Source organism: Spinacia oleracea, chromosome 4, assembly GCF_020520425.1.
Source record: "Spinacia oleracea cultivar Varoflay chromosome 4, BTI_SOV_V1, whole genome shotgun sequence".
NCBI classification, from domain to species: domain Eukaryota; kingdom Viridiplantae; phylum Streptophyta; class Magnoliopsida; order Caryophyllales; family Amaranthaceae; genus Spinacia; species Spinacia oleracea.
In genome coordinates this window covers 12803069-12816377 of record NC_079490.1, presented here as the reverse complement: position 1 = coordinate 12816377, position 13309 = coordinate 12803069, and the positions used below count along the sequence as shown (strand labels likewise).

General features: G+C 42.7%; 1 protein-coding gene and 1 non-coding gene across 2 annotated transcripts; one reads left to right on the top strand and one right to left on the bottom strand.

Moving 5' to 3' along the window:
- Positions 1-3660: 3660 nt before the first annotated feature.
- LOC130459243 (uncharacterized) lies at positions 3661-7131 on the bottom strand. The gene is made up of 2 exons (XM_056826475.1): positions 5558-7131; positions 3661-3909 (listed from the first exon to the last, which is right to left on the bottom strand). Exon 1 carries the CDS (start codon positions 7114-7116, stop codon positions 5653-5655), a length of 1464 nt encoding a protein of 487 aa, XP_056682453.1. The 5' UTR covers positions 7117-7131; the 3' UTR covers positions 3661-3909; positions 5558-5652.
- Positions 7132-10040: 2909 nt separating this feature from the next.
- LOC130460205 (small nucleolar RNA R71) lies at positions 10041-10147 on the top strand. The gene has a single exon (XR_008920146.1). It is a non-coding gene; the product is annotated as a small nucleolar RNA R71 (small nucleolar RNA).
- The last annotated feature ends 3162 nt before the right edge of the window (positions 10148-13309 follow it).

The window sequence follows — 13309 nt, the reverse complement described above, 5'->3', positions numbered from 1 at the left end:
TCGAAATATTCCCGCTCTTGCGGTCGTTCTCTCTTATGCCCCGGAAAGTTGGTATCATGCTCTTTTGAGAGAGCCCATGTGCCATTTACCCGTGGAGGTTTTCGATCCACCTTATCCTTCTTCCCGGAGGAGTCTGTGGTTTCTCCAATCCTCCCTTCCTTTGACGCGCTGCATATTTCCGTTGCATGGATAAATGCTTCAGCCTCGTCTAGGACCTCTGCCATAGTCCTTACACTCTTCTTAACTAGGTCAAACTTGAAGGAGCCCTTCTTCAATCCCCTGATAAAATTATCAAAAGAGACACCATCGGGCAAGTCTGGGATCTGTCCCGCCTCCAGATTGAAACGCTTCACGTAGCTTCTTAGGGACTCGTCCTTCCCTTGCTGGATCCGTCCTAAATGCATGCTAGTTTTCCTTTCTTCCTTGTGTGCCATGAACCTTGTAGAGAACAAAGTCTGTAATTCGCTAAAAGAGGCAATTGATCCTGGAGGCAGCCGTTCAAACCATTTAGACGCTCCTCCCTTAAGCGTGGCTGGGAAGTATTTGCACCAGGTGGCTTCATTGGTTCCCTGTACGTACATGTGGTGGCGGTATGCGACAAGATGCATGTCGGGATCAATGGTCCCGTCATAAGCTTCAATGGTAGGGGTTTTTACTTTGGGTTCCTTCGGGGCGTTCATAATCTCGTCAGAAAAAGGGGTACTCATGTGCCTTAATGTCAGGTTGTTGAATCCTTGCTGAATATGATAGGTTGGCTCACGGCGGCTTGATAGCAGGCGGGGGCGCATGCTTACCCTATGGGGCGTCATCTGGGTTGGTCCACGTGTAGTGGGATAAAATGGCGGGTCTTCCATCACAAGGGTGTGTTAGGTTATGATACATATGATATTACATAAATCATGCGGAAACAACCATTAACCCAGGAATACATATTATTTACACATAATCATATAGCATAATTTAGATGCATACTCTTTGTTGCGTGCCCTCCCTAGCTGCGCCCGAACCGAGCAAGAACAAGTCTTTAGGACTCCAAGTGTCGTCCCTCCGTAGATAGTCCACAGCACGTCCGGATCCGCCTTAAGATTGACCAACTAGAATCGCCCTTAAGGTACTAGAATTTTCGGCACTTTTGAGCAAGATGTGTGACTAAATTTTTCTCTCAAAAACTCACTTTGAATACTTTAAAACTCGTTATAAATTGTGAACCCAGGCCACATATTTATAGGGGTATGGAAAGAGAATTGGAATCCTATTAGGATACGAATTAATTAAACTTAGAATCCTACAAGAACTCTAATTAATTAATTTATCAAATAGAATTAGGAATTTAATCATTAACCGAACTCTGCACGTTTTAGGAATCGTGCATGAACACAAACTCACACACACACACACGGCAGCCACGATGGGCCGCCCATGCGCGTGCGTGCGAGCAGCAGCCCACGCAGCGAGGCCCACGCAGCCGCGGCCTTGGCGCGCGCTGGGCCTGCCTTGCGGTAGGCCTGGGCGCTGCCTTGGCTGGGCTTGTGGCGCGCGTTTGGCTTGCTGGGCGATGGCCTGGCTTCGAGCTGGGCCCTCGTCCGGCAGGCCTCGTCCGATGCTTATTCGTACGATACGCTTCCGATTAAATTTCCGATTCCGGAATTCATTTCCGATACGAACAATATTTAACATTTCCGATTCCGGAATTAATTTCCGTTTCGAACAAATATTTAATATTTCCGTTTCCGGAATTATTTTCCGATTCCGATAATATTTCCGATTCTGACAATATTTCCGTTTCCGGCAATATTTCCGATTCTGGCAATATTTCCATTTCCGATAATATTTTCCGATACGTACCATGTTTCCGTTTCCGGCAACATCTACGACTTGGATAATATTTATATTTCCGATACGATCCATATTTCCGTTTCCGGCAATATCATCGTTTCCGGAGTATTCATTTCTTGCCTGTGACGATCTCAGCTCCCACTGAAACCAAGACCCGTCGATTCCGAATATTCATAGATGGAGTATTTAATGCCATTAAATACTTGATCCGTTTACGTACTATTTGTGTGACCCTACGGGTTCAGTCAAGAGTAAGCTGTGGATTAATATCATTAATTCCACTTGAACTGAAGCGGCCTCTAGCTAGGCATTCAGCTCACTTGATCTCACTGAATTATTAACTTGTTAATTAATACTGAACCGTATTTATTAGACTTATCATAGAATGCATACTTGGACCAAGGGCATCATTTCCTTCAGTCTCCCACTTGTCCTTAGGGACAAGTGTGCATTTCCTAATTCCTTTGTCGCTCGATGCTTGCTCTTGAACATAAGGTAAGAGTCGTCATCCTTATTATGTCCAGAGGTGTTCCTCGGTTTCAGAGTTCAACTGATCAAATAAACAGATAATCATAGCCTATGATTCATCCGAGCACGGCCATGCATTTCACAGTTTCTAGCTCTCCGAGTGGCCTTGTACAACTTTTAAGCATCTCATCCCGATTTATGGGAGGACAATCCCAATCTTGCGATCTTGAGATTAGACTTCGTTTGATAGGTGATTACCTGGCACGAACTTCTGGAAACCTGCAAAACAAGAATATTCCCGTAGGAATATTGACAGGCTAAATCGCACTCCTATCAAAGATAAACCTAACGTTCACCAACTAAAAATATAGCAAGGGAAGCAGGGATCGTATCCACAGGGAAACAATGTTCTTTCTACTATTAATTAACTAATCTAGACTACTGGTAACAAAGAATTGGATTGGTTTGTATATTAAGCTAAGGCAAATAATCAAACTGGAATATAACAATATTAAGGGAATCTAGGGCAGCGGTTCACCACAAATGCAGACCGGGATTGGACAACGGACAATAACAATTAATTAACAATCATAACTAGGAAAACATGCATCTCTCGAATCTTATGAATCCCTTAGGATAGAACAACTAGCGGGCTCTCGCTACGTACTAGAAATAATTCCTATCTAATAGCCACAGACCAAAAACATCAGATTTATACCTCTCGGCGCATAATCTAAGGTTAATCAAACTCAAATCAAAATCGTCCGGCCGAACAGAATTGACGAGCAATGATAATAAGCTATAGAAATTATAATCAATCAATCAATTAATCAAGTCCACATATAATTCCAATCATGCATTCATGGATCCCCTAAACCCTAGAAATTAAACTACTCACTCATGATAACTAATAACAAAGCGATTAACATAATGGAAAACATGATCAAAGCAATAGAATAAATTAAAGTAAGAAACAATACCTAATTCTCCAACAATGGAAATTGAAAGCTTGTGTTTTTATATCAATCGAACTAAGTGTTTGAATTAATGTAGAGAGGAAATAAAACTTAGAAAAATAAACTTAGGGTTTAGTGCTGGAAAATAAGATGTCCCTAAAAAATAAAACAAGTTTGCTTATATAGTTTTGCCAAAATAAGGCCTAAAAACGGAATTAAAAACGCGAAAAACTGCTGGAGGTTGGCGTCGCCCGATCGGGCGACGCTTCGCCCGATCGGGCGAATCACTCGATAGTCGGCCCGATCGGGCCAAAATCCGCCCGATCAGGCGGGTTGCGAAATCTCCACAAAGCCTCCAGATTGACCGCCCGATCCGGATCGGGCGAACTGCGCCCGATCGGGCGCGCGTTGATGAACTTGGCATGCTTATACTTCCGCCCGATGGTTGCATTTCGCCCTCAGCTTCCAGGGCGATTTGCAATCTTCAATGTATCTCGCCCGTATCACCAAGTCTAACTCCCGGGGCTCAACCATAAGCATCTCAGGCTCCCGAAAGTCGACGATGGAGGTCCCGAACTTCTCGTACTCATATAGTGGCCTTGATCAACAATGAAACGGGTCTAAAACGACCAATTTCTCATAATCAAACCTGAAACTCAAGGCACACTCAATAACACACATTAGTACTAGAAACGGCTCCTAAGAGCACGTTTGATACATAAAAGTACTAAGGGACGGGGGTAAAAATTCTATATAAAACGCATATATCAAACTCCCCCAAGCTAGATCCTTGCTTGCCCCTAAGCAAAGAAATCATCGATGAATACATAAACCAACTTCACCCCAAACACATCTTAAAACAATGGATACGATTCAAGGCAAAATCCAACAAGCATGCATCAATGTCAACCAATCAAATCCATCCAACCGCTAATCCGCCTTAACAATCGTCACCCAAAGCGAACCAAAAATGCACATTGGAATTCAAGACTAGTGCTCACATACTCGTCACTCATTTATGTGGCGGATAAAAGATGTACCCGTTCGCTCTCCTCCCAACATATAAGTGAACAATGCCCTCCCAAACTCACAACACTCGTGTGTCTAGAAAAACATACACTCAACCTAATAGTCGACTCGAAATGTGTCATGTCATAACTTGCATTGATAAACAACTACTTTCACATTAATACAACTCTATGCACAAAGGTCGGAAGGTCTTTCAAGCTTGTAATGTTAGGCTTAGTTAAGGGTGCGGTAAATTTGGGTAAAATGTGAGCTTAAAGCCTTGGCTTTGGGGAGCATAAATCCTAGCAAAACCATGGTCAACCACAAATGATGACCACAACCACAACTTCCCACTCAACACATGATGAAACAACAAACAAACCACACTATACTTTCTTGCCTTTCTTTCACAATTAAAATCAATCACTCATAAAGATAAGAAATTACAATACTTGAGTGTAACAATGCTTTGAATTTTTCTGAGAGTAATGAATTTTTTTTTTTCTTTTTTTTTTTTTCAATTTCCTTTTTTTTTTTTGTTTGTTTTTTTTTCTTTGGAAACCTTCATATTTTCTATTCTTCTCATCTCTTTCACTCTTCATTATTTTTTTTTTCTCTTTTTCAAACAACAAACAAGATAAGAAGAACTCCCTTATTTCCTTTTCAACACTCACTTTGTGCTCAAAACTAAGCACACTACAACTCCCTCACCTCACTTACTATTAGCTCCCCCAAGCTAGGCTTGGGACTAGTAACCAATGGGGCTTTCATGGGCTTGTAATATGGCTAGTCACCGAATAAAGGGGCACAAGCAACAACATGGGTAGAAAAGGAGGGAACAAATGTATCTAGATTCATCTGAAGGCTACCTAAACAGAAAAATGCCTTCGTCCTCCACAATGTGCATGTATATGAGTCATAAAACACTACTAACAGTTGCAAACCAATACTCAAGATCAATGACACACCAGGAAGCTATCACACATCCTAACCAAGTCAACTAGCCAAGCACCAAGTCCACAAATAGTTAGTCAGAGTTGACTCATGTTAAGGCATCAAAGCAATCGAATATCAAATCATGGCTAACACATCCACATTGCTCGTCATCAAATACCAAGAATCAAAACAATTTTCAATCAAAGGGGCACAGGGAAGCATGATATTGTATTCATCGGAACGTATTTTTGTATTTTTTTTTTTTCAAAGCAATAAACTAATTTAGAAAGCATTAAACATACCAAAATAAACACACCAAAATAAAGAAATGCGAAAATAAAAGAAAGACATACCTACAATGTACAAGTAGTGTGAAACCCCCCCCAAACCAAATCAGACAATGTCCTCATTGGCTCAAGGGTATCGAACCTCATCATCAACATCAGCATCACTGATGGCCTTGGCCATCATCACCATCATCATCACCATCATCTCTGCCACCATGCCCACTAGGACCCGCTCCCCACCCTCCGTACTGGGTGGGTGTGAAGGTGCCCATAGAACCCGGAGCTCCATATCCCTCCGCGGGATAGGTAAACCAGGTAGGGTGCTCGTAATCTGGGGCAATATAGCCCTGCCTGGCATACTGATCATAAAATGGGAACATGGTCCTCTGGTGATCAGCTGCGAACTCCCGGAACCCGAGCTCAAGTCTGCTCAACCTCTCGTCAATGGACCCCTGATCCTCATGAACTACCGGGCCACTCTGGGGCCTCCCCGTGTCTCGACGCCCCCTCCTGAAGTAGGTGCGAGGCTCTGGCTGGTACTGATGGGGCTCTGGCTGAGGGTCAGGCTGAGGCTGGGGGTCAGGCTGAGGCTCTCGCTCAAATCCAACAAATAGATAATGAGCCTGACCGGGTCTGAAACTAGTGCGGCCCTGAGGGTCAGGCAAGGTGAAAAGCCTGTTTCCCTCGAACATCCAGTACATGGCTCCCGGCCTAAATAACCCATGCTCCCCCTGCAGCCTACGGAGTCCAGCAAAATAAGCCAAATCAAGCAAGTTGCTACCCAGAACTGGAATCTGGTTAGCCTCAGTAAAATTGGCCGTGGCCATGGCTATGTGGGTGATCAACCCACCAATGGTAATCTTGGTAGTATGTGTGGAGGTGGCTATGGAGTAAAATTGAGAGGCCATGTGATGTGCAAGGTTCATTTTGTAGCTCTCCTCTCCTTCGGAAACGTAGCCACCTAGGATCTCTAGCTCCGTACTTCTAATGTTCTGGGTCTCATCCCTACCAAAGATAGTAAATCCTAGGAACCTGTAAAAGACAATGGGTACCGGGTGTTGTATCTTGGAAGCATGCAAATGTTGCATACTCCCGGGATTATCATTGCCCGTAAGCTTTCCCCACATGGTACAGTTATTGTGAGTCTCCTTGGGTTTCCTACTATATGTGGTAGACAATCCAAAAATCCTACCAAAATCAGATAAGCTCATGGTGTAGGTTCGGTTCATGACACGAAATTGAACCGATGACACGGTTCGATAACCATCCCTACGAACATTAAAACTACTCAAAAATTCTAGAGTCAACCGCCTAAATGTGAGACGGAGCATACCATACATGCTACTCATACCAACACCAACAAAAACACGTTTTACATCACGCTCAATTCCCATTTCATGCAATGATTTTTGACATATAAAGCGAGTAGGGATTACCTCCCTCAATTTGAGGTGCATGAATCGTGCTCGTTGCTCCTCCGTAATAAAGATGACATCCGGAAAATCCGTGTCGGACTCGAATTGCGGTGGTGGAGGTGGTGGTGTCGGTTCCCGAGCTCGGCTTGTGGAAGCCTCATGTTGATTTCTTGGTACCCTCGTGCATTTTCTTTGTGGTCTATTTGCCATGGTTGAAAAATCTGAATTTTTTTTTTTTTTTGAGTTTTTGGTTTTTTGGGTGAATTTGGGGATTTTGTGGGGATGAGTGAAAACTTAAATCGATTAGGTGTAGGTTGTAGAGGATGATGAGGGGATGATTTTGATGAAAATTTTGTTGAATTTGGTGGAGAATTGAGGGAGATATGGTGGTTGGAAGTTTTTTAGAGGTTGGGGTTTAATGGAGGAAGAGAGAGAGAGAGTTAGGTTGAAGATGAAGAAGAAGTGAAGAAAGAAAGAAGAAACCGTGTACTTGTCGCTGAAATCGCATCTCGCCCGATCGGGCGACATTCCGCCCGATCGGGCGGTTTGCGATCCTTTTCTTCTGATCCGTACGCGCCCGATCGGGCGCAACTCGCCCGATCCGAATCGGGCGATTTGCGATTGCCTCTTTTCTTGAATTTTTCTGCCCAGAATTCCTCCTTGACTTTTCCACGAATTTTCCTCAACCGCCCGATCGCTAGACCGCCCGATCGGGCATGATAAAATCGCCCGATCGAGCATTCCACTCGCCAGTCCGCCCGATCGGGCATGCTGCGCCCGATCGGGCAGAAATAAGCTTTATGAAAATCATCCGTGCGCGCCCGATCGGGCGCACCTCGCCCGATCCGCATCGGGCGATTTGCAGCGTGCTTGGCCTTGAGCTTAATTTCACTTTCTCGAACTTGGGGCTTTAGGCCTGCACATTAAGAAACACCCAAACAGCGTAATGCCCTCTTCTCGCCTCACTAACACCAAAAACAATACTTAAACACACGTAGGTAATGGAAAATACTAACTAAACACACAAAAATTAGAATCAACAATCAAGCTTATACTACTAAGGCAATAAATGGATAATGAAATACTCATCCCCTATGAGATTGATGTAATGTCCCCATTACACAATCTCCGTTTATGCGCAGACAATGGACATGAAAGGGATGAGAGCCACGACAGCTCATCGAATGGGGGCACCAAAGATGGTGCCACCTGGTGTCACATCGATTACCTTGGATGAGCTGTGTGGTGCGGGAAGTGACAGATCACGACCCCGATCGTGAATACGATGTCCACCGTTTACAGAACTTTCGGCCCCTTGGGTCGTGGCATCATCAATCCGTCCCTTCTTTCGAACCCATGCCGAAGAGTGTATACTCCGATCACCTCCACCTGCAAGACAATTTGAAACATGTGCTTTTTCCGAGGAGTTATTAGAGTTAGTATGAGTCAATTCGGTATTAAAATAATCATTAGAAATATTGACTCCAAAACATGACTCCTCTACCATAGGGTTCTTAGCAACATGGGTTAAATTGAAAGTAACCTTATCATCTCCCACATTTAGCGTCAGCTTGCCATTCTTGACATCTATGATTGCCCCCGCAGTGTGTAGGAAAGGCCAACCTAAAATAATAGGAATTTGCCTATCCTCTTCCATGTCTAAAACAACAAAATCAACAGGAATAAAGAATTTACCTACTCTAACAGGCACATCTTCTAAGACACCTAGGGGGTATTTTACAGATCTATCGGCCATTTGCAGAGTTATGTTGGTAACTTTTAAATCACCCATGTTCAACTTAGTACATACAGACAGGGGCATGACACTAACACTGGCACCTAAATCACATAAGGCTTTGTCAATAAAAAGGTTGCCAATATTACACGGGATAGAGAAACTCCCGGGGTCCTTCAACTTGGGTGGAGACTTATTTTGTAGTAAGGCACTGCACTCCTCAGTAAATGCAACAGTCTCCACCTCACTAAATGTTCTCTTCCTAGTCAAGATGTCTTTCATGTATTTAGCATATGCAGGTACTTGAGTAATTAATTCAGTGAAAGGGACTGTTACCTGCAGATTCTTTACCACTTCTAAGAACTTACCAAACTGCTTGTCTAGCTTGTTCTTTAGCTGACGATGAGGGAAGGGAAGTTTGATAGGTGGAACTTGTATCTCAACTTTCTTCTCAACCCCTGTGTCAGCTTCCTTATCCTTGACCACCTTCTCACTTTCTCTTGGCACAGCACCACTAACAGATCCTTCAACCCCTTCCTCTATAGTCATAGGTGGCCCATCATACTCATATCCACTCCGCAGAGTGACAGCATTTACAGACTCTCTGGTCACAGGCTGTGAAGGGAGTTGACCTTTGGGTCTCTCTGCAAGAGCGGTAGCCATTTGTGCCAACTGTTTATCCATGATCTTGTTATGAGCAGTGAGGGCATCGATTTTGGCATCCTTTTCGCTTAGAGATCTCTGCAATTCCAACATCATATTCCTCATCTCTACAAGCATGGGATCAGGTTGTGTGGGTTGAGGTTGTGGTGGTAAGCCAGGTGATCCACTAGGTTGCGAGTTGTAGTTACTCCGCGGTTGGTAGGGTTGTTGTGGTGGTGGAGGGTGTTGAATCTGGTGGGGGTTCTGAACATTAGTACTCCTATATGATAATAGGGGGTTGTTTTTATACCCCTCATTGTATGAGTTGGAATACGGATTGTTCTGCTTGTAGGACTGGAATGCATTGCATTGTTCGATGGAGCTCCGGCATACCTGTGCATAATGGCCTTGCATCCCACAACTATTACAGACATTAGCAGATTGGGCACTCATTGCAGCGACACTAGCATGTTGGGTGGATTGGGAAGATGCGATCTGTATATTGTCGAGCTTGTGATGTAGGGCAGTTAGCTGAGCAGTAAGCTGTTCAATAGAATTCATCTCATGCTTAACACCTCGGTCGGCAAAACCTCTAGGATTCCCATATTGGGCACTATGGATGGCCATCTCCTCAATCACCTCCAAAGCTCTAGGCACCTCCAGTTGCATAAATCTCCCACTGGCAGCTGAATCCAAAAGACACCTAGACTCATTACCCAGACCATTGTAAAACTGCTGAACCAGGAACCAGTCATCCAAACCATGGTGTGGGCACTCTCTTTGCAAGTCCTTGAATCTCTCCCAAACTTCGAACAAACTCTCATCTACTTGTTGAGAGATACCTAATATCTGACCCCTCAGACGAGCTGTCTTCTCAGGTGGGAAATATTTAACATAGAATGCAAGGGCCAAAGAATTCCAATCGGTGATTTTCATAGCTGCGCGGTTGAGACTGTTAATCCATAGCTTGGCCTTCCCACTCAATGAAAATGGAAAGAGTATCTCCATAGTCTGCTCCGGTGTTAAATTCTTCTGCTTAATGGTGGCACAATACTGAATGAAAGACTGAATGTGGAGATTGGGATCTTCACCCTTTTCCCCACCGAATTGGTGTCTCTCGATCATGTTTATCAGCTGGGGTTCAATCTTGAAATTCTCGACCGCAATGGAAGGCATGATTGCCTTGGGAAGCATAGACAGACTTGGTTTAGAATAGTCTGTAAGCCTTGGCACAAGTGGGGGTGGTGGTGCTTGGTCACCCATCTCTGAATCTGTATGGAATAGATTGCTAATCAGATAGTCGGATTCAGAGTCAGAATAGTCTCTCAACTGTTCAACGAATCTACGCCGTCTACGAAAGGTCCGTTCAGGTTCAGGATCGAACGAAGTCAGATCGCTGGTATGGACAGTCCTGGGCATAAACAAGCAAGAACTAGAAAACAGTCGTGAGATCCGGTCTCAAGGAACGGGAGTCCCTTGAGAAGTGACAAACAATAATCCAGAAAAACAATTAATAACAGAAAATAAAACCGTTTCCCCGGCAACGGCGCCAAAATTTGACATGCTAAATCGCACTCCTATCAAAGATAAACCTAACGTTCACCAACTAAAAATATAGCAAGGGAAGCAGGGATCGTATCCACAGGGAAACAATGTTCTTTCTACTATTAATTAACTAATCTAGACTACTGGTAACAAAGAATTGGATTGGTTTGTATATTAAGCTAAGGCAAATAATCAAACTGGAATATAACAATATTAAGGGAATCTAGGGCAGCGGTTCACCACAAATGCAGACCGGGATTGGACAACGGACAATAACAATTAATTAACAATCATAACTAGGAAAACATGCATCTCTCGAATCTTATGAATCCCTTAGGATAGAACAACTAGCGGGCTCTCGCTACGTACTAGAAATAATTCCTATCTAATAGCCACAGACCAAAAACATCAGATTTATACCTCTCGGCGCATAATCTAAGGTTAATCAAACTCAAATCAAAATCGTCCGGCCGAACAGAATTGACGAGCAATGATAATAAGCTATAGAAATTATAATCAATCAATCAATTAATCAAGTCCACATATAATTCCAATCATGCATTTATGGATCCCCTAAACCCTAGAAATTAAACTACTCACTCATGATAACTAATAACAAAGCGATTAACATAATGGAAAACATGATCAAAGCAATAGAATAAATTAAAGTAAGAAACAATACCTAATTCTCCAACAATGGAAATTGAAAGCTTGTGTTTTTATATCAATCGAACTAAGTGTTTGAATTAATGTAGAGAGGAAATAAAACTTAGAAAAATAAACTTAGGGTTTAGTGCTGGAAAATAAGATGTCCCTAAAAAATAAAACAAGTTTGCTTATATAGTTTTGCCAAAATAAGGCCTAAAAACGGAATTAAAAACGCGAAAAACTGCTGGAGGTTGGCGTCGCCCGATCGGGCGAACTGCGCCCGATCGGGCGCGCGTTGATGAACTTGGCATGCTTATACTTCCGCCCGATGGTTGCATTTCGCCCTCAGCTTCCAGGGCGATTTGCAATCTTCAATGTATCTCGCCCGTATCACCAAGTCTAACTCCCGGGGCTCAACCATAAGCATCTCAGGCTCCCGAAAGTCGACGATGGAGGTCCCGAACTTCTCGGACTCATATAGTGGCCTTGATCAACAATGAAACGGGTCTAAAACGACCAATTTCTCATAATCAAACCTGAAACTCAAGGCACACTCAATAACACACATTAGTACTAGAAACGGCTCCTAAGAGCACGTTTGATACATAAAAGTACTAAGGGACGGGGGTAAAAATTCTATATAAAACGCATATATCAAATATTTCCTCCGATGCTTAAGTAAGTATAAGCTAGAGAGATGAATAATTTGTAGAGAGAAGGCAGAGCAAAGATAGGTTTTCTGTTGTTGAGCCAGAATTGATTGCCCTTTTACCTAGGGATCTGCACTATTTATAGTGCTAGGGTTTCTCGGGAACTGGTCCTGCATGATTGAGTGTTTACGCAAGATTGGGACACGTGTCCTGCATTGGTTCTGGAGGCTTGTTTAGGCCCAATGTGGTCCTCTTAATCGTTTGGGCCTGGGCCCTATGAAGTTTGAAAAATGCCCGTAGGCAAGCTTTTGGGCTCTTTCTTCTGGGTTTTGATAGTGCAGTCAGGTGGCATTCTTTTAGGCCACATCAAGTAGCAAGATCATTATTTAGTAGAGAATAAAACATAAATAACTATTAATCATCTTATAAAAGTAGGAAATAAGTATCTTTGCCTTTTCTCTTCCCCCTTTGACATCATCAAAAAGTGTACTTCGTTTCAAGGATTTATAAACAATCTTCCAGATGTACATTGACACCACACCACCAAGAACATATAGTTAATGGTCAAACATGAGGCAAAAGAAAGTATTAATTTGCTCAAACGTCAATCTAGTAATATTAGCCATCCTCACGCATACATCAATAAATCAGTCAAAGAAGCTAAAGTGTAGTTGTCAACAAGTATAATCTCATTTTCACCAAAGTGCAACACATTAATAAGAATAAGTCAAATGTCCAATGAGTTCCAAAGAAAATAGATAATTGATGGAAAAATTTATGAAGAGATAGGCAGGCTAATGGGATGAATAGATTTATTCCTTTGTCACTTGTTTCTCAAGCATGCCTCCCTTTTTCTCGCAATTTCAACTGAAGTTCCTCCTCATAAAATACATTGTTGTTCCTTCTCTTTTTTTTCTTTTTTTTTTCTATTCTTCTTTAGCAGTACACAGTTTCATTTTCTTCGTATATTTTCTTTGAAACTTTTTTATAGTTCTTTGATTCTGTTTTTGTAGGAACTTACGTTTATGGTGTAAGTTCCCTTGTGAATCATTAAAGAACTTGATATTTTTGAAAGATAATTCTTTGAGATACTGATAGCTTCATTTGCATATCAACTTGGAAACTTAACTGCTTGTAGGAACTTCTTATCCCTTCTATTTCTCCCTTTAAATACCTCTCCTTT